Below are 19,576 nucleotides of genomic sequence, written 5' to 3' on the forward strand. Positions count from 1 at the left end.
GGCGCCAGTATGGGTAGTCCAAGTGAAATCTGAACGTTTTTTTCCCCCTCAGGTTCCATGTTGGCCCCACATATGGATGCTTACTAGGGACAGTGATAGGACCAGGAGGGTACGTATTGTGGGACTGGCTTTATCCGGAGAATTCGACCCTTCTTCTCCAAAGAGGCCGCCCAGGTGCTTGTTCAGGCTTTTTTCTGTCCTGCACCAAAGTGGTGGAACGAGCTTCCCCTGGGTGTCCGAACGGCAGAGTCGCTCGCTGTCTTCAAACGCAGACTGAAGACCCACCTCTTCCGAGAGTACTTGGGCGAATAGCAGAGTGTTCACCCTATTGACTTGTGTTTAGTAGTGTCTTAACTTAGAGGTATTTTTTAATTTTAGCCTATTCAAACTAGCTGAGGTTATTTTTAAGTAAATAGCAAATCACTTTTGTAAGTTGCTCTGGATAAGAGCGTCTGCTAAATGCCTTAAATGTAAATGTAAGTGTATTGCCGCTGATCCACAAAAACCCTCCATTTTCGCTGTTTTTCACTTTTTGACAATTTGAACCTGTCTTTTCATTACTGGCCTGCTCAGAAGGAGTGCCAAAAGGTCATTGGCACTGCTCCTCAGGAATGCTGAATACCTGGTACAGGTGTACTTGAAATCAGTAAAGCAAAAATCTGGACCATCTGCTAGGCCCTGAGGACTGGGCTGAGAAAGACTGGTGTGGAGGAAAGCGTTTAGCAGATGTTCTGGAGAGATGGTAGGGTGTGGTGGATAGTGCAGAAGGAAAGCAGGCTTTAGTGGTGTGTCACAGTTGTTACCTTTAGGAGGAAAGTAGGACTTGCTTTCGGCTTTATGGGGCCAGTCCACCACCAGGTGTCCATAGCGACGAAAACTGTTGGTGATCTCATCTAGGACAGGAAAGAAAACAGAAGAATTCAGGACAAAAACAATGATTACGGACATCATAAGGGAAAGTCAATTACATCATCGGTCACAGCCGTCGTTCTTATTTGAGCTATGTCCGGGACACAGGGGTGTGTTAGACTTTCCTGACCAGCGTTCAGCATTCTGTTTTACTGCTGACCTCATTGTGCTGTGAATCTTCCAACAGGCCAGGAAACACTACGAAACCAGACTTTTTCCAGTATGAGTGTGTGTCCGCATGTGTTTAATAATGCCCCCATTTCACAGTCTCTGTACTAGATTCCTAGAGCCCTGCATCCAATGGCACTCTTCGCACTTTTTGAGTGAAATGCATCACATCTGCTGCCAGACACGCAGAGTCTGCTTACTGCCACTGAAGACCTCACCAACAGCCCAGAGCCAACACATGCATGCACACACACAGCTGCCATGCTCATCACAGAAACTGTGCAATGACAAAGGTTAAAAGTGCTCAACAATGAGCATGCCAGAGATCCAACACATGAAACATGGTGCATCCAGCCTTATCCACAAGATAAGGGAATTCTAGCAAAAAGGGCTCTATGTAGTACTCCTAGACCTCATCATTTAGCCAGTTAAAGAGCCTGTATGTAGGCATAGTTGCCTTGGTATAGTTGAAAAGAGTTCGTTATAGAGATCTGACGTACTGTGAACCTCAAAGCCCTGATTTAAAAGCAAATGGGATGTAAACTGGGCTAATTCCAAACTTTGCAAACTTGTCTTGATCCATTATATTCATGCCTCCAACATTTACATACAAAATCCCTACTAGCCATAATTAAATTTAGTGGTAAGGACACATAACTGCCACTTTGGGAGAATATGGTGGTTTTCAGTTTGTTTTCTGAGACACTCTTTGCCCTGATTGAGCTTCAGTAACACTGGAGAACGGCACATCACCGCCAGATACTGGAAAACGGGTTGCTACAAGAACTAGACCTTTCTCCTGCGACTTCGCCTGAGGTCCTGGGAAGGGGAAGGGGGAGTGGGGGCACAAAGAAGTAAAACTCAAGGATGGGTGCTTGGCAAAAAGCCAACACTAGCTAACCCATTTTACAACCTCTTTAGCTAGCTACCCACACATTGTACTGGCAGGATAGCAGCACTATTTTTGTTACAGTGCTACGTCACCGTGATTGACCAGCCAATCGGAGCCAAGCTAATAGGAATAATAGGAATATTACTATGTTTCATTCAAGGGCCAAATCATAGGGTTGTAAATAGGCATTTTGTAAAGTGCAGACCCTGCTCAATGTGAACCGAGTCAAGGAAGGGGGAACTGGGCTGGATTTCTGGGCAGCTTCAGCTAATGAGGCGATGAGCTTTGGAAGAGAAGGAAAAGAAGGAGGAGCTGGGGTGGTGTGGGGTTGAGAATTGTTATCATAAGATTGTCATGAGTGGAGAGTGGAGGTTTTATAGGGCACATAATAATGGAAATAAGGAGTTTAGGCATGGTCCTTCTCCTCAAGTTATTTTATAATTCCATGTAAAACCACACTTGGATATTTTTGACTTTGCATGGTTTAACAGAGTCTCATTACTTTTGAGATGTGCTAAATAACATCCCAAGAACTTTTAAGGGTGTACCTTCATCAATATCTGGAGGCAGTCCACCAACAAACACCTTCCTGGAGTAACGCTCCATCCTCTCACCATTCTGACAGCGGGTGGGCGAGTTCAGCCCTGGGGTCAGGGACTGGTCACCATGAGGGTCATCAAGAAAGCCATCCTCGAAAGGAAACAGTGACGAGCGACCTGGAGAGTGAAAGAGAGAGAAAGAAAGAGAGACAGAGAGAAAAAAGGAGAAAACAGAAGAGCACAAAATAGGGGTGAAAGAGGGAAAGGTTAGAAAAGGAGAAGAAGGAACAGAAGAGAGACATTAGTTATTAATTTGGGAAATCCAAAGTTAATTTATGGAGTCATTTGAAATTTGAAACAGCCAAGAGCGAACTCTGGCACATACAAGAGCCACTGATGCCTTTCCAAACACATCATTAGTGAACTCTGAAATTAAATGAACCAAAAGGTAACAAACGGGGAACATATATCCCATCACACATATGCAAACATACGGCTGGGTCAGACGCCAGTGTGCTGAATTCATTTAGGCTATTAATTTGCTCAATCATTGGGGGCTGTTGGCTTTCTGAGCTGAAATCTTCTATTAAAGAAGACTTTAGAGCTTCTCAGAGAAGCAGAACTGGGGTATTCCAGAAGGCCCAGTCTCTTGAGCTTCAGCACGAGCCAAAAAAATCAGAAGAACAGTGTTTGATTCAATTTTGCACATCAACAACTATTCTGCACATCAAAGGGAAATTAAACAGGGAGCGGGAAAACTGGGTTATGCCAGGAGTCGGCTTTTGACGTCAAATGCTGGGTAAATGAAAATCAAGCCACTGTGCAATAAAATAAGCCACAGAAGACATCAAGGCAAATCAAAAACACAGTGTTGAACAATTTCAGGTTAGCCGTAACATGTTTACATGAAGCCAAGACCCACAAGAAGGTGGCATGATGCAGGATGAAAGGATGAAGCTCTAGACAGGTAGGTGGTTTTCATGACTTGATGGTAAATTCCACTGGAGCCAAATTTCAATTCCTGTCCTAGTTTGATGTGTGTGGGGATCGACTGCACTGATAAAATCACTTTAAAGGAACAGATCATCAGGAGTGTCAACTGAGAATTAGGTTAACATCTTCATTTAAATGTAGGCCTCACAAAACAAGACAGAGGTTTGCTTTAGACAGACTTTAAAGGAAATCTCTTCCAACACTACAATATCCAACCGGGCTCATTGTCCCAAAAGTGCTGTTCAGTCCTCATAAACCTATCAAAGAGAGCATTCTTAATATACCTTAACATCTTCAAATGCATTTAGGAAAGAGCCCACTGCATGAGTTTCTTCTCCACATCTTTTAAGAAGGTGTTAAGAAGGAACTTGGTCCAAACTTGTCCTGAGGTTTTAATACTACTACTGCCACCTCTGATTTTACTGGTCTAATGCACCTGATCCAATCAGTCAGTTCATTAATGAGCCCCTAATAAGATGAAGTGGGTCTTTTAGAGCGGGAAAACACTACAAATATGAAGGGCAAGGGACGGGAGGAGGTTCAGCACCTGTGTTCTAAACTATTAGGCCAAGAGAAGAAACTCAAGAAACTGGTCTATTACAATAAAGCACCTTCTTATTAACCACTCAGAGCATTGTAGGACAAAACATGGTCAAATCAGTGTGTTTTCATGGTCAATGTAGATAGAGTAAAAGGCTTGCAGGTAAGACAGGGCTTAAACTTGATGTTTAGCAGTGAGAATATGAGATCGGATCTGGTCTTTATAGTGTATATATCAGAGTTTGGTCACTTTGGGCTGTTTTTAAATGTGCCAACAATAATGATACTGTACCAATATTTGCAAATTTCTTGTGAGATAGATGACAACATAAACATGATACACACAACTTTGCCCGCTAAAATTTTATTCTCTCAGAAAATAAACCAAAAAAAAAAAAAAACACGCACAAAGGCCTGGGTGTTAGGAAAAGAATGGTTAAAAGCACCTCTCCCACCCACTTGATTATATGCATTGATGAAAATATAAACTATAATCCAGTAAGGAAAGACAAGGGCATGAATTAATAGGACTTCATCCAACCACAGCACAGATGAGGCAGACATTCGGTCATCCCAGCCCAGCTCCCCCAACCCCCACCCCAAGCTCCACATCCACCCTCATACATAGACAGCTAGCAATTTAGCTTCAGCAAGCCCCTTCATTTCCGCAAGCACAAAACAGAGAGAAGGCAACATGTTACCTCTTCTGCGACCATAGCTCCTTGCTGTTCCGGAGCACACAGGGAGAGAGAGAGCGAGAAAGAGAGAGATGTGAGAGAGAGAGAGAAAGAAAGAAAGAAAGAAAGGGAAATTAAAATGAGAGAGAAAGGAAAGGAGAGAGAAAAAGAAAAGAGGCAAAACACAGACAGACAGAGAGAAAGAGGGAGAAAGACAGGAACATGGGTTTGGGTGGGCAAACAACGTGAACAGTCACCAAGGTAACAGTAAAAAAAAAAGCATAGGCCAAGCTGTGCGGAGTGGTGTGGGTCCGGAGTTTACCCGAGCACTGGCTCCCTAATGTATCCTTCACTACACACTGCGTAAGATCCAGGATCAGTGTGTGCCCATTATCTGCTAACACAGAAGCCTAGATCTAGTTGAAGGTGGGCAATATGTCAACAGTTCTCAAATTCAACTTTGGTTTGGATATTAGGTCTCAGGTATTTATTAGGTTCAGGCATAGTTTACTTATACTTCCAGATTTTATTTATATATATATATATATATATATATATATATATATACATACATACATATATATATATATATATATATATATATATATATATATATATATATATATATATATATATACATATATATATATATATATATATATATATACATATATATATATATATATATATATATATACATATATATATATATATATATATATATATTTATTTTTTTTTTTTTTCCAACTGGACACATTGCACACTGGATCATTTGCGTCATTGGCAATAAGATCCTAGACCAGAGTAAGTAAAGTTAAACTGACAGCAGGCTTTAGTGAAGCCAAAACAACGTTCATTACATATCTGGACAGCAGTTGACACAATATGCTATAAGAAGAACTGCAACGGGTTTGTGGGGCAGAATCTCATGGTCTATATTTAGGTATGGATAAAAATGTCAGCCCCAATTAAAGCTCTAGTTCTGAAATACTGTGCGTTATTACAAAACTAGCTTAGCTCAAGAAGGCCTTGATAACTACCTCATGAGTCTGTGAAAACATCCAAAATACTGTTTTTTATGGTAAATGGGCTATTTGCGTCATCCCATCCTAAAAGCAGCTTATGCAAGAATTAGTTTCTTGCTCCTGGGCTCCATCTACAGTCGGAAACTGTAACTCGCACCCCCAAAGGACATCCCTAAAGGACACTCTTTATACTTGCATTTCCCAACAAGCTGAGAAATACGGCATTAAAAGTTTAAGAGGCATGTGGACGGACATGTAATGTTACAGAATTTTACACAAATATGACTCTGGTTGTGAGCTTTGTCCTGCCCACGTCACTAGAGTCACATTGCGCACTAGCCAGTGTGCCAGGACTGCAGTAGCAAAGATAGACATACTATTCTCCCTATTGCAGGTCAGTGGAGCCTAACAATGATTTTGTAGATGTTATTTATTGGAAATTTTTAAAATGCTGTTCCTTTAACACTTATTTACTGTTAGGACTTTACTTCACAGTATAATTGTACAAAGAGAAACACAACAAAGGGAATATCACAATTAGAACAATATCTAATTGGTTAAAGGAAAAATGGTAAATATTAGTATGGTTAATATGGTCTTCGCTCTGTGTTCTTATAAGAGTTACAAGACTCTACTTCCAGCTCAAATTCAGAGGAAGAGTACAGGTGGCTTACTGTGCAGTACGTGCGCTGCTATCATGAAGCTGATTGCATCAAAATGAAATATGAATGACACGTGACCCACTTTTACCCAGCACTGGATTACGCATACAGCACACATTACTGTGCAAGACAGACTCTTCATCTGCCCTCATCACCTCTCACCTGGAGCGCAAGAGTCATTAAGGGAGAGTTCTCTCTCCAGAGACCTCTATATGGAAAAGTAGATCATTGGTAGTTACCCAATTTCGTTAGTTGTGCAAGAGGTTCTACAGACATATTCCAGAGGTCCATTCACATTAATGCAGTGGAAATGTTGTACTAATTCAGAGGAAACCGTGGCGGTTTCTGTCTGAGCTGAACCGACACTTTTGGTCTGGCACCCTCCCACTCCAACAGAGAGGCCAAAGGTAGGCCAGTCTACGAGCAGATAAGGAGCGTGTGCATACACACTTTGCTTACTGCATGTGTGCAGAGGCTCAAAACTGAAACCCCATGATTAGTAATCTGCTGCTATTCTCAGAGCACAGACGCTGCTGGCCTAGGAAACACAAGTCCTGTCCAGTGTCTAGGATTCATTTAGCGCTGTTATTCAAATCCGGTACACCTCCACATTCTCCAGACAGTTGTGCTAAATGGCTGCTTCCCACATGCCTCACATTCCTGCTTTTTCCATCCTCTGAGTCCAACAAGGGGGTAGAATATTATTTCTGGAGCCAAATAAGACTATAAGACTTGTTTTGCATGGTCAAGGTTAAAGGGGTTTATGGATTTGTTTTTATTTTTTTGAAAAATCACAAAAAATTAATTCTTTTAGATTAGACTTTTTGAGATGAATGATAATGGCCTTTTTTACTCTACATAACCCAGACAACATCTACCTACGAGCTATGATAACTGCTATGAAGATTTAGAACGACTTTAGGAGGCACATCCGCAAAAGGAAGACCTTGGAGACTAAAAAACATAATGTGTAAGAGGCGTTTTGTCATGCAGTTGGACGGTTTGGCTAAAGCTAATCTGCAAAGCTTAAAAACATAATGATATAATATAAGACTATCAGCTCAATAAATTACCAAAACACTACACAATATATAACAGCTGTAACATATTTTACATGGAGTAATATATAGTCTAAATGAGCAGTACACAAAATGAAAGGTCAAATTGAAGCACACAACAGTAAAAAGAGTTCCCTAGATCTAATAGCCTTATGAATTGTGTAGATTCTATGGCTCAACCTAATTTCTGTGCCTGGAGAATCCGGTCTGAATAGCGCCGCACAGCCGGAGATTTTCCGTGTCAAACGCTTTCTCACTACAGGAAATGTTCTGCATGGTTTAGGCAAGGGCGTTGCCTTTGTAGCGCGCGAAGGAGTCACGGCATGACTCAAAAAGTACAATGCGGAAACAGCACAGGATCTTGGGCTGCATCCCAATTGCGTATTACACACCAATACTACTAATGTTAAAAAGTGCGGGTTTGGCAGGTTAGTACACACAATGTTAACATACTAACTGGTTTTGTACTAACAGGAAGTGACAAAGTGTTGTTATGCCAAAAGACATCATTGCAAGCTCTACTGCCGCCCTCGCTACCACACTTATCATTTTTATATATAATAAATATATAATTTTTACATTTTGAATCATTGTTCCAGATGTCAGTAACTCCTCCCGTTCCGTTTTGCACTGCAATGAGGGATAATGGTGTCTAGCGTAATTACACTCAAAACCCAACCAGTTCTGAGTATGCACTGTGGAGATATGCTCATTATACTCAACTTTACACTTTGCACTAGCTAGTATTAGTATTATTAATTAGTACGCAAATGGGAGACACCCTTGGTTTTGTGCCAGTAGCACGTGAAACGTCACTGTGAATTCTCCAGAACATTAGCTGCTCTATTCAAACAACAGCTCACATAGTAGGCTGGCAGAATAAGGTCTGGGAAATGTCCGGTATAACGCATTCAGGCGTTTCTGTGCACACATACAGCTCCTCTAGGTAATGTCCGGGAAAAAGAAAGAGGCTTATGACAGCTCTGTTTCTGCTACCGCACAACTTTGCAAATCTGCAATTGACCTCAGAGCAATGTTGTGCATCTATCAAACATTATATTACCATTAGCTGATGTTGCAGCTACCAAACTAGCTATTTGTTGGCCACGAACGTTAAATATTTTATCTTAAGAAATACTTAACGCTTCTCCAAACCAAGAAAACTATGCTCACAGCTGTTCAGGCATTTCAGTAAGAGCTGTAAGAGTAGTTCAGGCAACTGTGGAGGTGGAGGGCTGTGTGAGAGTGGCGGTGTTTGCACTGTTGACAGTGAATGGCTAGACTCCGTCTCCCATTTTGTCTGCCCACTAAAAGGTGCACATTGCCAACTGTTCAAAATGTCAAGTCTTTCCTGCTAATACTGGATTTGAGAGCATACCCATCAAAGTCTAAATGTAGTGCAAATTTGGTGCGATTCCAGTTACATTTCTTACAATTTTTCAAAAGCCTTTAAGATTCTGAAAAAATGAAGCCACATGGGCTTTATATTACATTTACCATTACCCTTTGCCTTCCACACTATCCCAGCACTAACACTAACCCCCAACTTAAGGCTAAAGCTAGCCCATTCTTTCACTTTGGCCACCCAGCCTCAGCTCCAACAGTCAGCTGCAGCAGCATCATAGCATGTGTCACATTATCCTGTAAGAGCCCAGCGGGGTGGGCGACAGGCCTGAATACAGCTCAAGCTGAGGCTGCGAGAACAGAGCCTTCAATGAGCTAAAGAGTCACACTGCGAATCTCTTTATAAAACCCCTCCAACACAAGCCTGCCAGAGACAGGCCAATATGCCCCAGTGTAGAGAGGCTCCAATTGTGTGGCATTCTCACTGCTGGGGGACAAGGCTGAGTCCAGACTGGAGCATCCCACATTTGGAGCTTTTCATTAAAAGGGTCTCTGTGTGCCTTGCTCCTAAGAGCAGACATGGGAGACGTCTGACTGGAAGAGGTCAGGGGGTCTACAGTGCCTAGTAACGAGGGGGAGACGGGAGAGAGACACAGCCACCGCGTGTCTTGTGAAACCATATTAGCCAACCCCACTGAGGGACGAGGAGGAGGGGAACTTGGTCCAAAGTTGAAAAGTTTCATAGGGCGGCATTTGCTTTGGGCCAAATGGTGGAAGGTTAAGTTGACCTGCTGAAGATTTACGTCTCCCTGTGTGAGAATAATTGCTGTCACAATTTAAAAAGGGACAGCAATTAGTAGAAAATGTAGCCCAGAGCCTGATCTTGGCATAGATCTAAGAACAGTGGCAATGTGAGTTGCAGCGTAACTACACACACAACCTTGACAGTTCCTGAAATGATCCTGAGTGTACAGATGACCTTTATTCAAGAGTAAAATATTATAGAGTACCATGTTAAAGAGAAAAATATTGCAGTGTATGATTTATTAGAATATTTATTATGGTCACGGTCACACAAAAAAACATGTATCACGATTTTTGCTGTTTTCACTTTGATATAACATGATTCTGGCAGTTGTTCTTTATATTACGTCAGGCTTTCATGGAGAATGGACCAATACAAAGTAAAGTTGCTGTTTTGGAGATAGAAATTTCTTTTTGTGTGACAGTTGTGATATGCATGTGTTCTTGGTCAGTCATGGAGATCATTTGCAAAATCATATCAATTCAAGTCAATTTTATTTATATAGTGCTTTTTACAACAAATGTTACAATGAATATCAGTATCAGTAGATCCTTTCATTAAACAATTCAGCATCGTGATGATGTCAGAATTTGATTAATATGTCGAATAAATATTTGATTTTTTTGAACTCCAGGATAGAAGAACGTTAAGGTGATGCTGATGTACCATATTAAAAATATCTACATGTTATTTACTACTTAATTTGCAACCATACAGAAAATAAATGTTAAATGCGAATGAAGGTGGATTTAGCTTCAATTTCTATACTTTATAAAATCATATTTATTGGAATTGACATACAAAAACCTTGGATCTCTTAAATGGAAGTAAAAAACAAATAACTTCTTAAATTTCAGTGGAAGTCAGTGTAAAAACACTTATTTCCAAGTCTTTTTGGAGCATTTCTATTGGTCCGTTCATCATGAAAGTTTGACACAATGTAAAGAACAACTGCCAGATTAAAATCATCCCAAAAAGTGAAAACCAGCAAAATGGAGATAAGCATTCTTTTTATCATTTCCATATTTCCATATTATTTCCATTCTATTCACTACCCAAAGGCCAGTTACCCAATCCCTGTTCATAACATTTACATTTAAGGCATTTAGCAGACATTCCTATCCAGAGCGACTTACAAAAGTGTGAACTCCCCCTATTTCTAGCAATGCCCCAACATTAAAAGGGTGAAAACTAGCACAAGTCTTCTCCAACATGTGAGGCCAGCCACATGTTAGGACAGCCTCTTCACGAACTGCTCCTGATGCAGCACAGCTAGGCAGCAAGTGCTCTGAGGAAAGCGTGGCTCCCCAGCTCCAATACAGCATCATTTTCAATTTACACAGAAACCTGAGGGCCTGGGGATTTCGGCGACTGCGTGGCAAAAGTCCCACTCCCTAGTATGAGAATTTCCAAAAGCGTGGTGACGGGAGGAAGAGTAACTGGCTCAGCTCGGCAGTTTCCTTCATTCCACTACTGTTCTTCTACTGTTCCCACTAAGCGCCAGCCCCAAACCAGACTGCTGCAGAGCCAGGCCACAAAAATCTCCATCATCAAAGCTGTGGCTACCACTCCTGTGAGGAGCCCCTTGGAACACTTACTCAACCTGGCCGAGACAGCGCAGAGGACTGCAGCGCAGTGAAAAACAACAGACACCTACTGGATACAGCAGGGACTGGCATACAGTACTTTTTGGAAGGTGGAATACCTCTGCATATTCATAAAGGATAAAAGAGGCTTTATTGTCCTTTGCATCACATGAGAACTCCATTCTCCATGTTACACATGTGTAGCCACACACATTTGCACTTGGTGGTCAAACGCGTCTCTGGTTATTCAGACTGAAATCCGATTGCAATGTAACGAGCAGATTTGCTCATTCCAACCCACACAGCAATCAGTTGCTTAACCCTTCAGCATCTTCCTGTGATATGTTAATGATGGTTGCTACTTCACAATGTGTATACGCCACTGCTGCACTGCTGCAACATGTGGCTCAAATGCGTCTCAGACCACCCGTCTTGGGTGTGTTTACTTATGCATTTCTATGTGGCTTAACCTGATCCTGATGTAATCCTGAAACTCAATAGATGAAGCCGGCAGGTGTAAAACAGGGCCTATGTCACTTATTTAAGACTGCTAGGCAGACTGCATGCTCTGAGGAAAGCGTAGCTCCCTAGCTCTGTAGCAACAGTTAACAGACGTCCGGTGCTGACCAACATCACACTAGGAGTGATGTGGGGAGAAAGTGCCATCAAGCCACCCCTGAGAGAGCAAGGCCAATTGTGTGCTCTCTTGGACTCAGTCTGCCGATGGCAATAAGCATGCCCGAAATGCAAACCATAGTGGCATAGTAGAAGCGCGAGATACAAGGTTTTTACGTGATATATATATCACATGTGTGTGTGTATATATATTAAATATATATATATATATATATATATATATATATATATATATATATATATATATACACACACATATATATATATATTTGCATACTTTATGAAACCACATGTTTAAGCAACCAGTAAACAGTCCGTCATAAATAGTTATCACCATTAAACAAACATTTAACGGAACATTTGGCACTTTTTCTTTCTCTATGGTGTTTTTGGGTTGTAAAATCAAAAGTTGTGTGTAAGCAGCTTGTTTTAAGGCCACACACTGACGTTTAGTATCTTTTAGACAGTATACAGACATGTACTTGTAATGAAATGGGAATTTTAAACACTGTCTGGCCGAGTTTAGCAAGATTATGCTTCCCTATTTGCTTACTGCATTGTGGCAATGTTTGTAGTTTCAAAGCTCTGAAACTTTTCAAATGTGCAGTTCAACCAGTAAATGCTGTTATTTTTTAAAGGAGTATCAGGATTTATAGCCATCCATTGAGTATTTCAGTCAGAGTTGGTGTAGGTACTTGTATCGGTTCATCCTTATAATAAATAAGTCAAATGTCAAAAGTGTTTACATTCATTACTCCTCAGGTATGAGTATGAACTACTACTGAATTGCTTTACTGATCACACTGATTCCTACGTGGGTTTGTAGATCAAAACTGGTATACAAATGACATTTCTTTCATTTACACGACAACTACAGTTTAATCTGTAGATTAAAAAACTGAAAATTTACTGAATTTAGAATTATATGAGGGGATGTGGATTTTCAGAGGCTTAATTAAATCACTGTTACAACTGGTGTGTGTGGAGGCTTATATAGCTCTCACTGAGAGTTGTTTACAAGCTTGAAACTGGTGCAATATTACAGCCACCAAGAAGGAGAACAAAACAAAAACTGATTATTATAAATAAACATTAATCCCAACATGGGTTTGTTAATCAAAGCTGGCTCTGTTCCTGGAACGCCCTCCCTCTCCCCCTACACCACCAACAGCTTTCCTCTCCGTTTGTCCCCTGTGGCCATACAGCACCTGCTGAAGGGGACAGGGCGAGTATATAATCTTTCAGGTCTGTTATTTTTAGGTGGCCGCTGCTCATGTCTGGAGACTACAGTGCTCCAGGCAGCTCTCTCAACTGGCACCTAGAGCCCTCTATATGTTCGGAAACACACAGTGTGTCAGTGTGCAGTACTGAGTGACCTGGCAAACACTGGGGCCTAATACACTCGGGAGGTCATGTCAACGGCCTACATAAGGCCAAACCAACAGGCCTAAAGAATCCAAAACAAAATAAAGGAGCTACAAATGGTTCTTTAAGCGATGCCATAGAAGAACCACTTTTGGTTCCATAAATAAATAGAAGAAGAAGCAGTTTATTAATAGAGACATGTAAGTGTGAAGAACCTTTACCTCTAGTGATGGTTCTGTAGACCTTTAAAAGGTTCTTCATACTCAAACCTTTCTTTTAGCAGCTCGTTGCTTTATAAAATCAAAAGTGGTTCTTCTATGGCATGGTTTAAAGAACCATTTGTAGCACCTTTATCTTTCTCTAAAAGTGCAGGGAATAGCCACACAAAGCTGACTATAGAATTTGGGGAAATATTAGAAAACAGACACTTCAGTTCATAGTTCATATTCTGTTATGTGTGTATTTATGTGCATTCAGACCAAATAAAACTGGGGGAGAAAGAAGTACTCACTCAGTGGCATTATGTGTTCTGCTGCTGGGTGGTGAAAGTTCAAACCCATGCGTCCTAGAGAAAACACACACAAACACACAATAAAAGCACACACAAGGATTAGTATTAAGATAAGACAACGCAAAACAGCAAATAATAAAAGACTTAAACATATCTCACTGTCCGTTTCCGCTTCCCTAACTTTAACACTTACCTGAGTCCCAGCTACGTGCCATAAGACTATTAAGCAATTCAGCTACTATTTCATATCCTAAATCTTAAAATGATCTAAAATGACCAATTCTGATCTGCTTTAAGTTTGATTTCTCCCCCATGTAGACAAGCTCCGTCACAGGCAGCTAAAATTATTCATAACAACTGGCCTACTGAAAATACCTCAGACATGTCCAATCACAGTGTTAACCAGCAAAGCTGAGGCAGAGGCCTGGGATTGTGCAGCATAAAGGGAGCTTCACAGCTCAGACAATGGAGAGCAGAATGCTGGGAATTTGACAGAGACTGCATTCTGCTCCAGCTCAGCCACACCACCCCATCACAGCTGGGGGGAGAGAGGTGCCAACTGTAGAATAAATCTCTCTGTCTCTGTTGCCCTTTTTCTTTCTCATTTTCAGACACACACACACACACGTCTCTAACAACATTGACACATATTTAGTCTGTTATTGCATTTGTATTCTTGTTCAAATGTTTGAACTAACAATAATTCCTATTTAATAATCAGAAAATATTTCCATATATTTTAATCTTCAATATTTAATACCTGGGGGGGCACCAATGAGTTATTGTATAACATTAAAAATGCTATTTGGCCTTTGTTCTCAAGGTTTTACAATAGTCTCCCTTATTACTGCGGACATATTTATTATATACACGTTTTAAAGATCCATAAACCTTTAAAACAGACATTATAAAGCATTATAAGATCAAACTTTTGTTTTTTTTTGCTCAATAATCCATATCTATATAGATATATAAATATCTCTGTCTACCCATCTATCAGTTTATTCAAGCATTTGCTACAAATGAAAAACTGTGCTGGAAACAAAGTGTTAGGCAAAGACACAAAGATCCACGGGTGGAGTTAACTGAAACAGACTAAGGGGCAAGTTGCAACAGTTGCCAAAAATCTCTGGAAAACTGACACAAGCACAACTCATTCTACACAACTGCACACTTTAAACTCAATGAACGTTCCTACCTAAACACGTAAAAATCTCCGTATTCAATTAAACAGGAATTTACACCACAAAGTAGAATAAACTGGACTATAAAGCTGGATATGGATTTTTAGAAGCATAGCTGTATAATTGTGTTATAACTACCCCCCCTTTGTGGAGGCCGTATTTTAGCCTGTATGGCTCCCGCTGAGAGTTGCTCAAATGCTTAAAACTCTTTTAAAAGGTTTATACAACAACTGAACTGAAATCTGTTTCTATAGATGGAAAACCACACATTACAGTTCCATGGGAATACAAAGTGTTGTCTAAAACCATTTTTCACTTGGACTAACTGTTAAGAAAAAAAAAAGAAAAGAAAAAAAGCAGCATGTAACATTTTACCCCATGTTAGTTTGTGCTCCACTCACCATTACTGGCATCATATCATAATCATGTTCTGTATCTGCAAAAAAGCTGCTGACTAAGTAGCGATTACAAAACCTTTCGCTAGAAGTGTTCAGCAATCGCTGAATCTGTGAAATGTCAGAAATCAGCCTGGTTGTTTTCACGCCTAATTGACAGTGTCACTAACGCACCCACCGGCCCCTCACGGGGGACGCCTGCAGCTTTAACAGGCTCTGACTGGCTTGTATGCAAACACAGTGGCAGCGATAAGCCACCTGTGAGAATTTGCACAGAAGGGTCACACAATTCCGGAGGCAAAGCGTACACCCCTCAGAGTCACAGTGTCAATCAGCACTAACGACAGCAGGCTTGTGCAACATACTGTCAGCTCACTTTGCCTAGTTGTGGTCGTCTTAAAAGACAGTCAAAACATGAAAGCAGACTTTCTAGTTTACCAGTCTCCACACACACACACACACACACACACACACACACACACACACACACACACTACAGGCCCTACACCTATAAGCTTTATAGTGGGATGGAAATACATAACATAATATAGAACAACTTACAGCATGTAGATATTCATAGAATATGAACAGAAGTGGCCCATTAAACCACTGAAGCACTGGCAATAAGGCAGAGGTGAGCACTGCAGCTCAAATCCAGTCCAGTTTAGGGATGCAGAATCATTGTTATTATTGTGAAAAATTAAGTAGATCAGTATATAATTGATATCAATACTTACAGGATGTTGACCAACTGCATGATTCATTTCAAAGAACATAATTACAAATTGATCCAGTTAAAATCCAGTTAAACAGGACTAGAGGGAAAAAAAAAATCTTTTTACTGTGCAAAAATGGTGCCATTGCATTCCCCTTATTAGTAAAACACCCAGTCACAAAAAAAAGAAAGATAAAAAAAAAAATCTGCCTGAATGATTCTGACGGTTCTCTGTTTTTAAGCATGTTTGTTCACACTGGCAATTCTTGATGTGCTGTGTCCTCTTCACTGGCTTCCCGTAGCCCCCGCATCCGATTCAAAACCCTGATGCTGGTCTACAAAGTCCAGAATGGACAAGCCCCTCCGTACTTGATGGCAATGGTCAAAAGCCTTGGGCGAAGTGTACTACAGAATATTATGGTCACCATACTGACTTTTGTTTTTAGTAATATCTAAACGCAGAGGTATCTTTTGGGTCCTAGTCTGTACAAACTTGCTAAGGGTATTTTCTGAATAACAGTGAAGCACTTTTGTAAGTCGCTCTGAAGAGCAGGGGCATCAGCCAAAAGCCTTTAATGTAAATGTAAATGTAGCCAATATCTTTTAAATACTCATTCTTATCTACTTGAATTAATTAATTCATTAAGAATCATGGCAAATATCCCAATTTCGGAGCGCATTAATACAGAATAGCTTTCACTGAGGCTCAGCCAGCCAATAATTTCACAACTTTCAAGCTTTCAAGAGTTTGTTTCTCCCACTTTTGCGTAGAATTTCTGGTCATGGACGCTGATCATAAAGTAACTAGCTATGCTATCCCAATCCAACTGGCGAGGTCACGTTTAGAGCATAGCTAATTAGCTTTAGAACACAGCACAAAAAGATCTGTTCTCTGAAGAGTGCTGTGTGGAACGATATCTGAACAAGAAAAAGAGCCTACGTCTACGGACCTGTGACTACTGCTACATTTAAAACATTCACCCAAGCGTACATACATCTGCTATTAGAATGTAGGGGAGGTGAAACTGAGTTACGAAGCTCCGGTGAGATGAACCTATTGGGTACTTATGAGGTTTATGTGCTTCAAGCCTAAGAGCTAACCTTGGACCCTCACAAGCACATGAAGCTTCCGCTTCTCCAGAGCTTCATAACCGAGCCATTTACAGGATGTAGTGGTGGTGGTTTTCCACTCTACACAATGGTAAGAGCAGACATATGGACGTTTCGATGACTGTTTTTAAATTTAGCACCTTCACCATAGACCACCCCCACCCCACCTCCAACTGTTTGATGGAAAATAAGGTGAATAGACTGAGGAGAGATAATTCTGCTGAGGTCACCATGAGAAAGAATTACTGTCGTGAACTCTGATACATGTGTGTCCAGCACTGAAACGGCCTGTATATCTGGTATACATGCTTTTACTTTTCTTTTGTCTTGCTGCTGCTGCTTTCGACTGAACGTGGTTTGCTTAGATTATAATGGAGCAAGTCTCCATGTGAGATTACTTAATTCAGATGGTAAGAGGTAGGTGTGTGATGTTAAGACTTGCAGTTTCGCAGTGCCAACTGGTCGCATTACTGGTTAGCTACATCACCCTCATAGCACAGTTCAAACCTAAATGAGAAAACGTTTGACACCATCTCCTGCCTGATTGGCTACATTTGGTGTGAGGCGATACTGCAGAAATTTGACCTTTACTTAGCAGACTTTAACCAAACAAACTATTGTATATATTGTGAGCTCCAGTTAGGGACCTTTGGCTGGACCTTAGGTAGGCAGTGTAAAAGTGTCTCTGAGCTTTGTGTGCACTTTAGTTCAGATTTTTACTCTGTTAAGTTATATTTTGATTACTCAACAATTTTATGGAACTACTATGAACATTTTTTGGGGGTACACATCAGAGTGTTATATTATATGTATTACATATATATATGTTATATTCGTGAGCTACAAAATCCTCTATTCTTCTCTATGCACGGTGAGATTATAGTATTGGAAATATGGTATGGTTTTTAATGTTTAATAACCAATAAATACTTGAGTGAAAGTGAAAAAAAAAAAAAAAAGAGTTGAAAGGGTTTTTAAAGCAGCAGTATGCGAGAATTGGCATTTCTTGCTCATGGGCTCCCCCTACTGTCGGGAAGTGCAATTCTGGCTTTAAAACACTTCAAAAGGACACTTTTCATATGCATTTCTGGATGAACTAAGAAATCCTAAACCATCACTGAAAGACTGGACTGGTGCAGTCCATTCATTTTACAGAACTTTTACACAAATATGACTCGGATTAAGCAGCGTTACGCAGTTCTCACAAGCATTATCCTGCCAGCTTCACCAAAATGACATAGTGCAGTTGGCAGCATGCTAAGCCCAGATCAGCAATGATAGAGACGCTATTCTCCCTGTTACTGGTCAGTGGAGCATCAACATGATTTTAAAGTTGTTATTTTAAGGTTAAAATGCTACATAATGTTGCTTTAAGTTCCAAAAACTCCTAACAATTGAATTTCTCATTCCTATTAATTACAATACAAAAACAGTATGCACTGATTTCCATGTAACTACAGTGGATGTAAATGTTACCATTTCAGATATCGACGGTTCTTGTAGAACTGTGACAACACGCTTCCTTAGATGTTAATATTTATATTTCTACAGGACTCAAAAAAACAACTTGACATTCTCCATTCACAACGGTTGAACTGGACAGTGGAGGGAACTCTATGTTTCTCTTCAACATTCTGGCGTACATTCAGCGCTTGGCATGCCTACGGGCGGAACGCAACAGCTCTGAGCTTTCCTCCATTAGGCCGCCACGTTGCCTCAGAACAGAAGCTCTACTCAGGTCCTAAGTGCTAATAACACCACTGATCTCAGAGGAGTGGATGAGAGACAGCTCTTACTGACTCTGCCATGTTCCATATGTGTGAGTGAAAGTGCCAAGCCTTACCCCCACCCCCCTTTCACCCACCAGTCCTAAAATAGAGCTGGATATGTGCCCTGAGCATTAGGATGGTAATCGCGTAGTGTGCAAGTGACATTTGCTCACAGAGGGTCCCTGAGCCCATGCTAATTCTGGGTTTCCTCTTCTCTCCCTGCGTTTGATTGGATCTCCAGAGTGTACGTAAATGGTGCCTTTATCCCCTTTTGATTGAAAGAAGGGTATTTTTCCAGTCATGGTCTCACCCCAGGGGGCTTCAATCCAGCATTTTCCTTCACATGCATGCAAGGTTATAACTATCAAGCCTTCAACAAGTTTCAATAGAACGTTATAGCTATAAGGAACTAATGCTGCTATTTGCAAGCAGTGTGTGAAATCAGCAAACTCCAGCTAACCCTCCCGAACAGGCCAAGGGAAGGGCATGCATATATAGCCGATTAGATATATATAGAAAGTAATATCCCTTTACAGATTGCATATTTAAACCCGGTTATAGGGTGGCAACAGTGCAGCCGGACAGACCAAACAAACCTGCTGACTATGAAGATGCCAACGGTGTAATGAGGGGGTGCTGACCCGAGCTACACTCACAGTGTCCTACTCTGCCCACTCAAATAAGCTACATTAC

At 40.8% G+C, this 19,576-nt stretch overlaps 1 protein-coding gene across 7 annotated transcripts in view; it reads right to left on the reverse strand.

Moving 5' to 3' along the window:
• The window catches only part of cpeb3 (cytoplasmic polyadenylation element binding protein 3), a 59,626-nt gene that overhangs the window by 20,064 nt on the left and 19,986 nt on the right, over window positions 1-19,576 (reverse strand). For 6 of the 7 annotated variants that reach the window (XM_072678294.1, XM_072678296.1, XM_072678297.1 and 3 more), the window contains 4 exons: window positions 13,711-13,764; window positions 4,743-4,766; window positions 2,518-2,685; window positions 804-893 (listed from right to left, as the gene is read on the reverse strand). In XM_072678294.1, coding sequence (XP_072534395.1) covers window positions 804-893; window positions 2,518-2,685; window positions 4,743-4,766; window positions 13,711-13,764 — 336 coding nt within the window. The remainder of the gene's footprint in view (window positions 1-803; window positions 894-2,517; window positions 2,686-4,742; window positions 4,767-13,710; window positions 13,765-19,576) is intronic. The other variant, XM_072678292.1, reaches the window with a different exon arrangement.

Source organism: Salminus brasiliensis, chromosome 4, assembly GCF_030463535.1.
Source record: "Salminus brasiliensis chromosome 4, fSalBra1.hap2, whole genome shotgun sequence".
Lineage (NCBI taxonomy): Eukaryota > Metazoa > Chordata > Actinopteri > Characiformes > Bryconidae > Salminus > Salminus brasiliensis.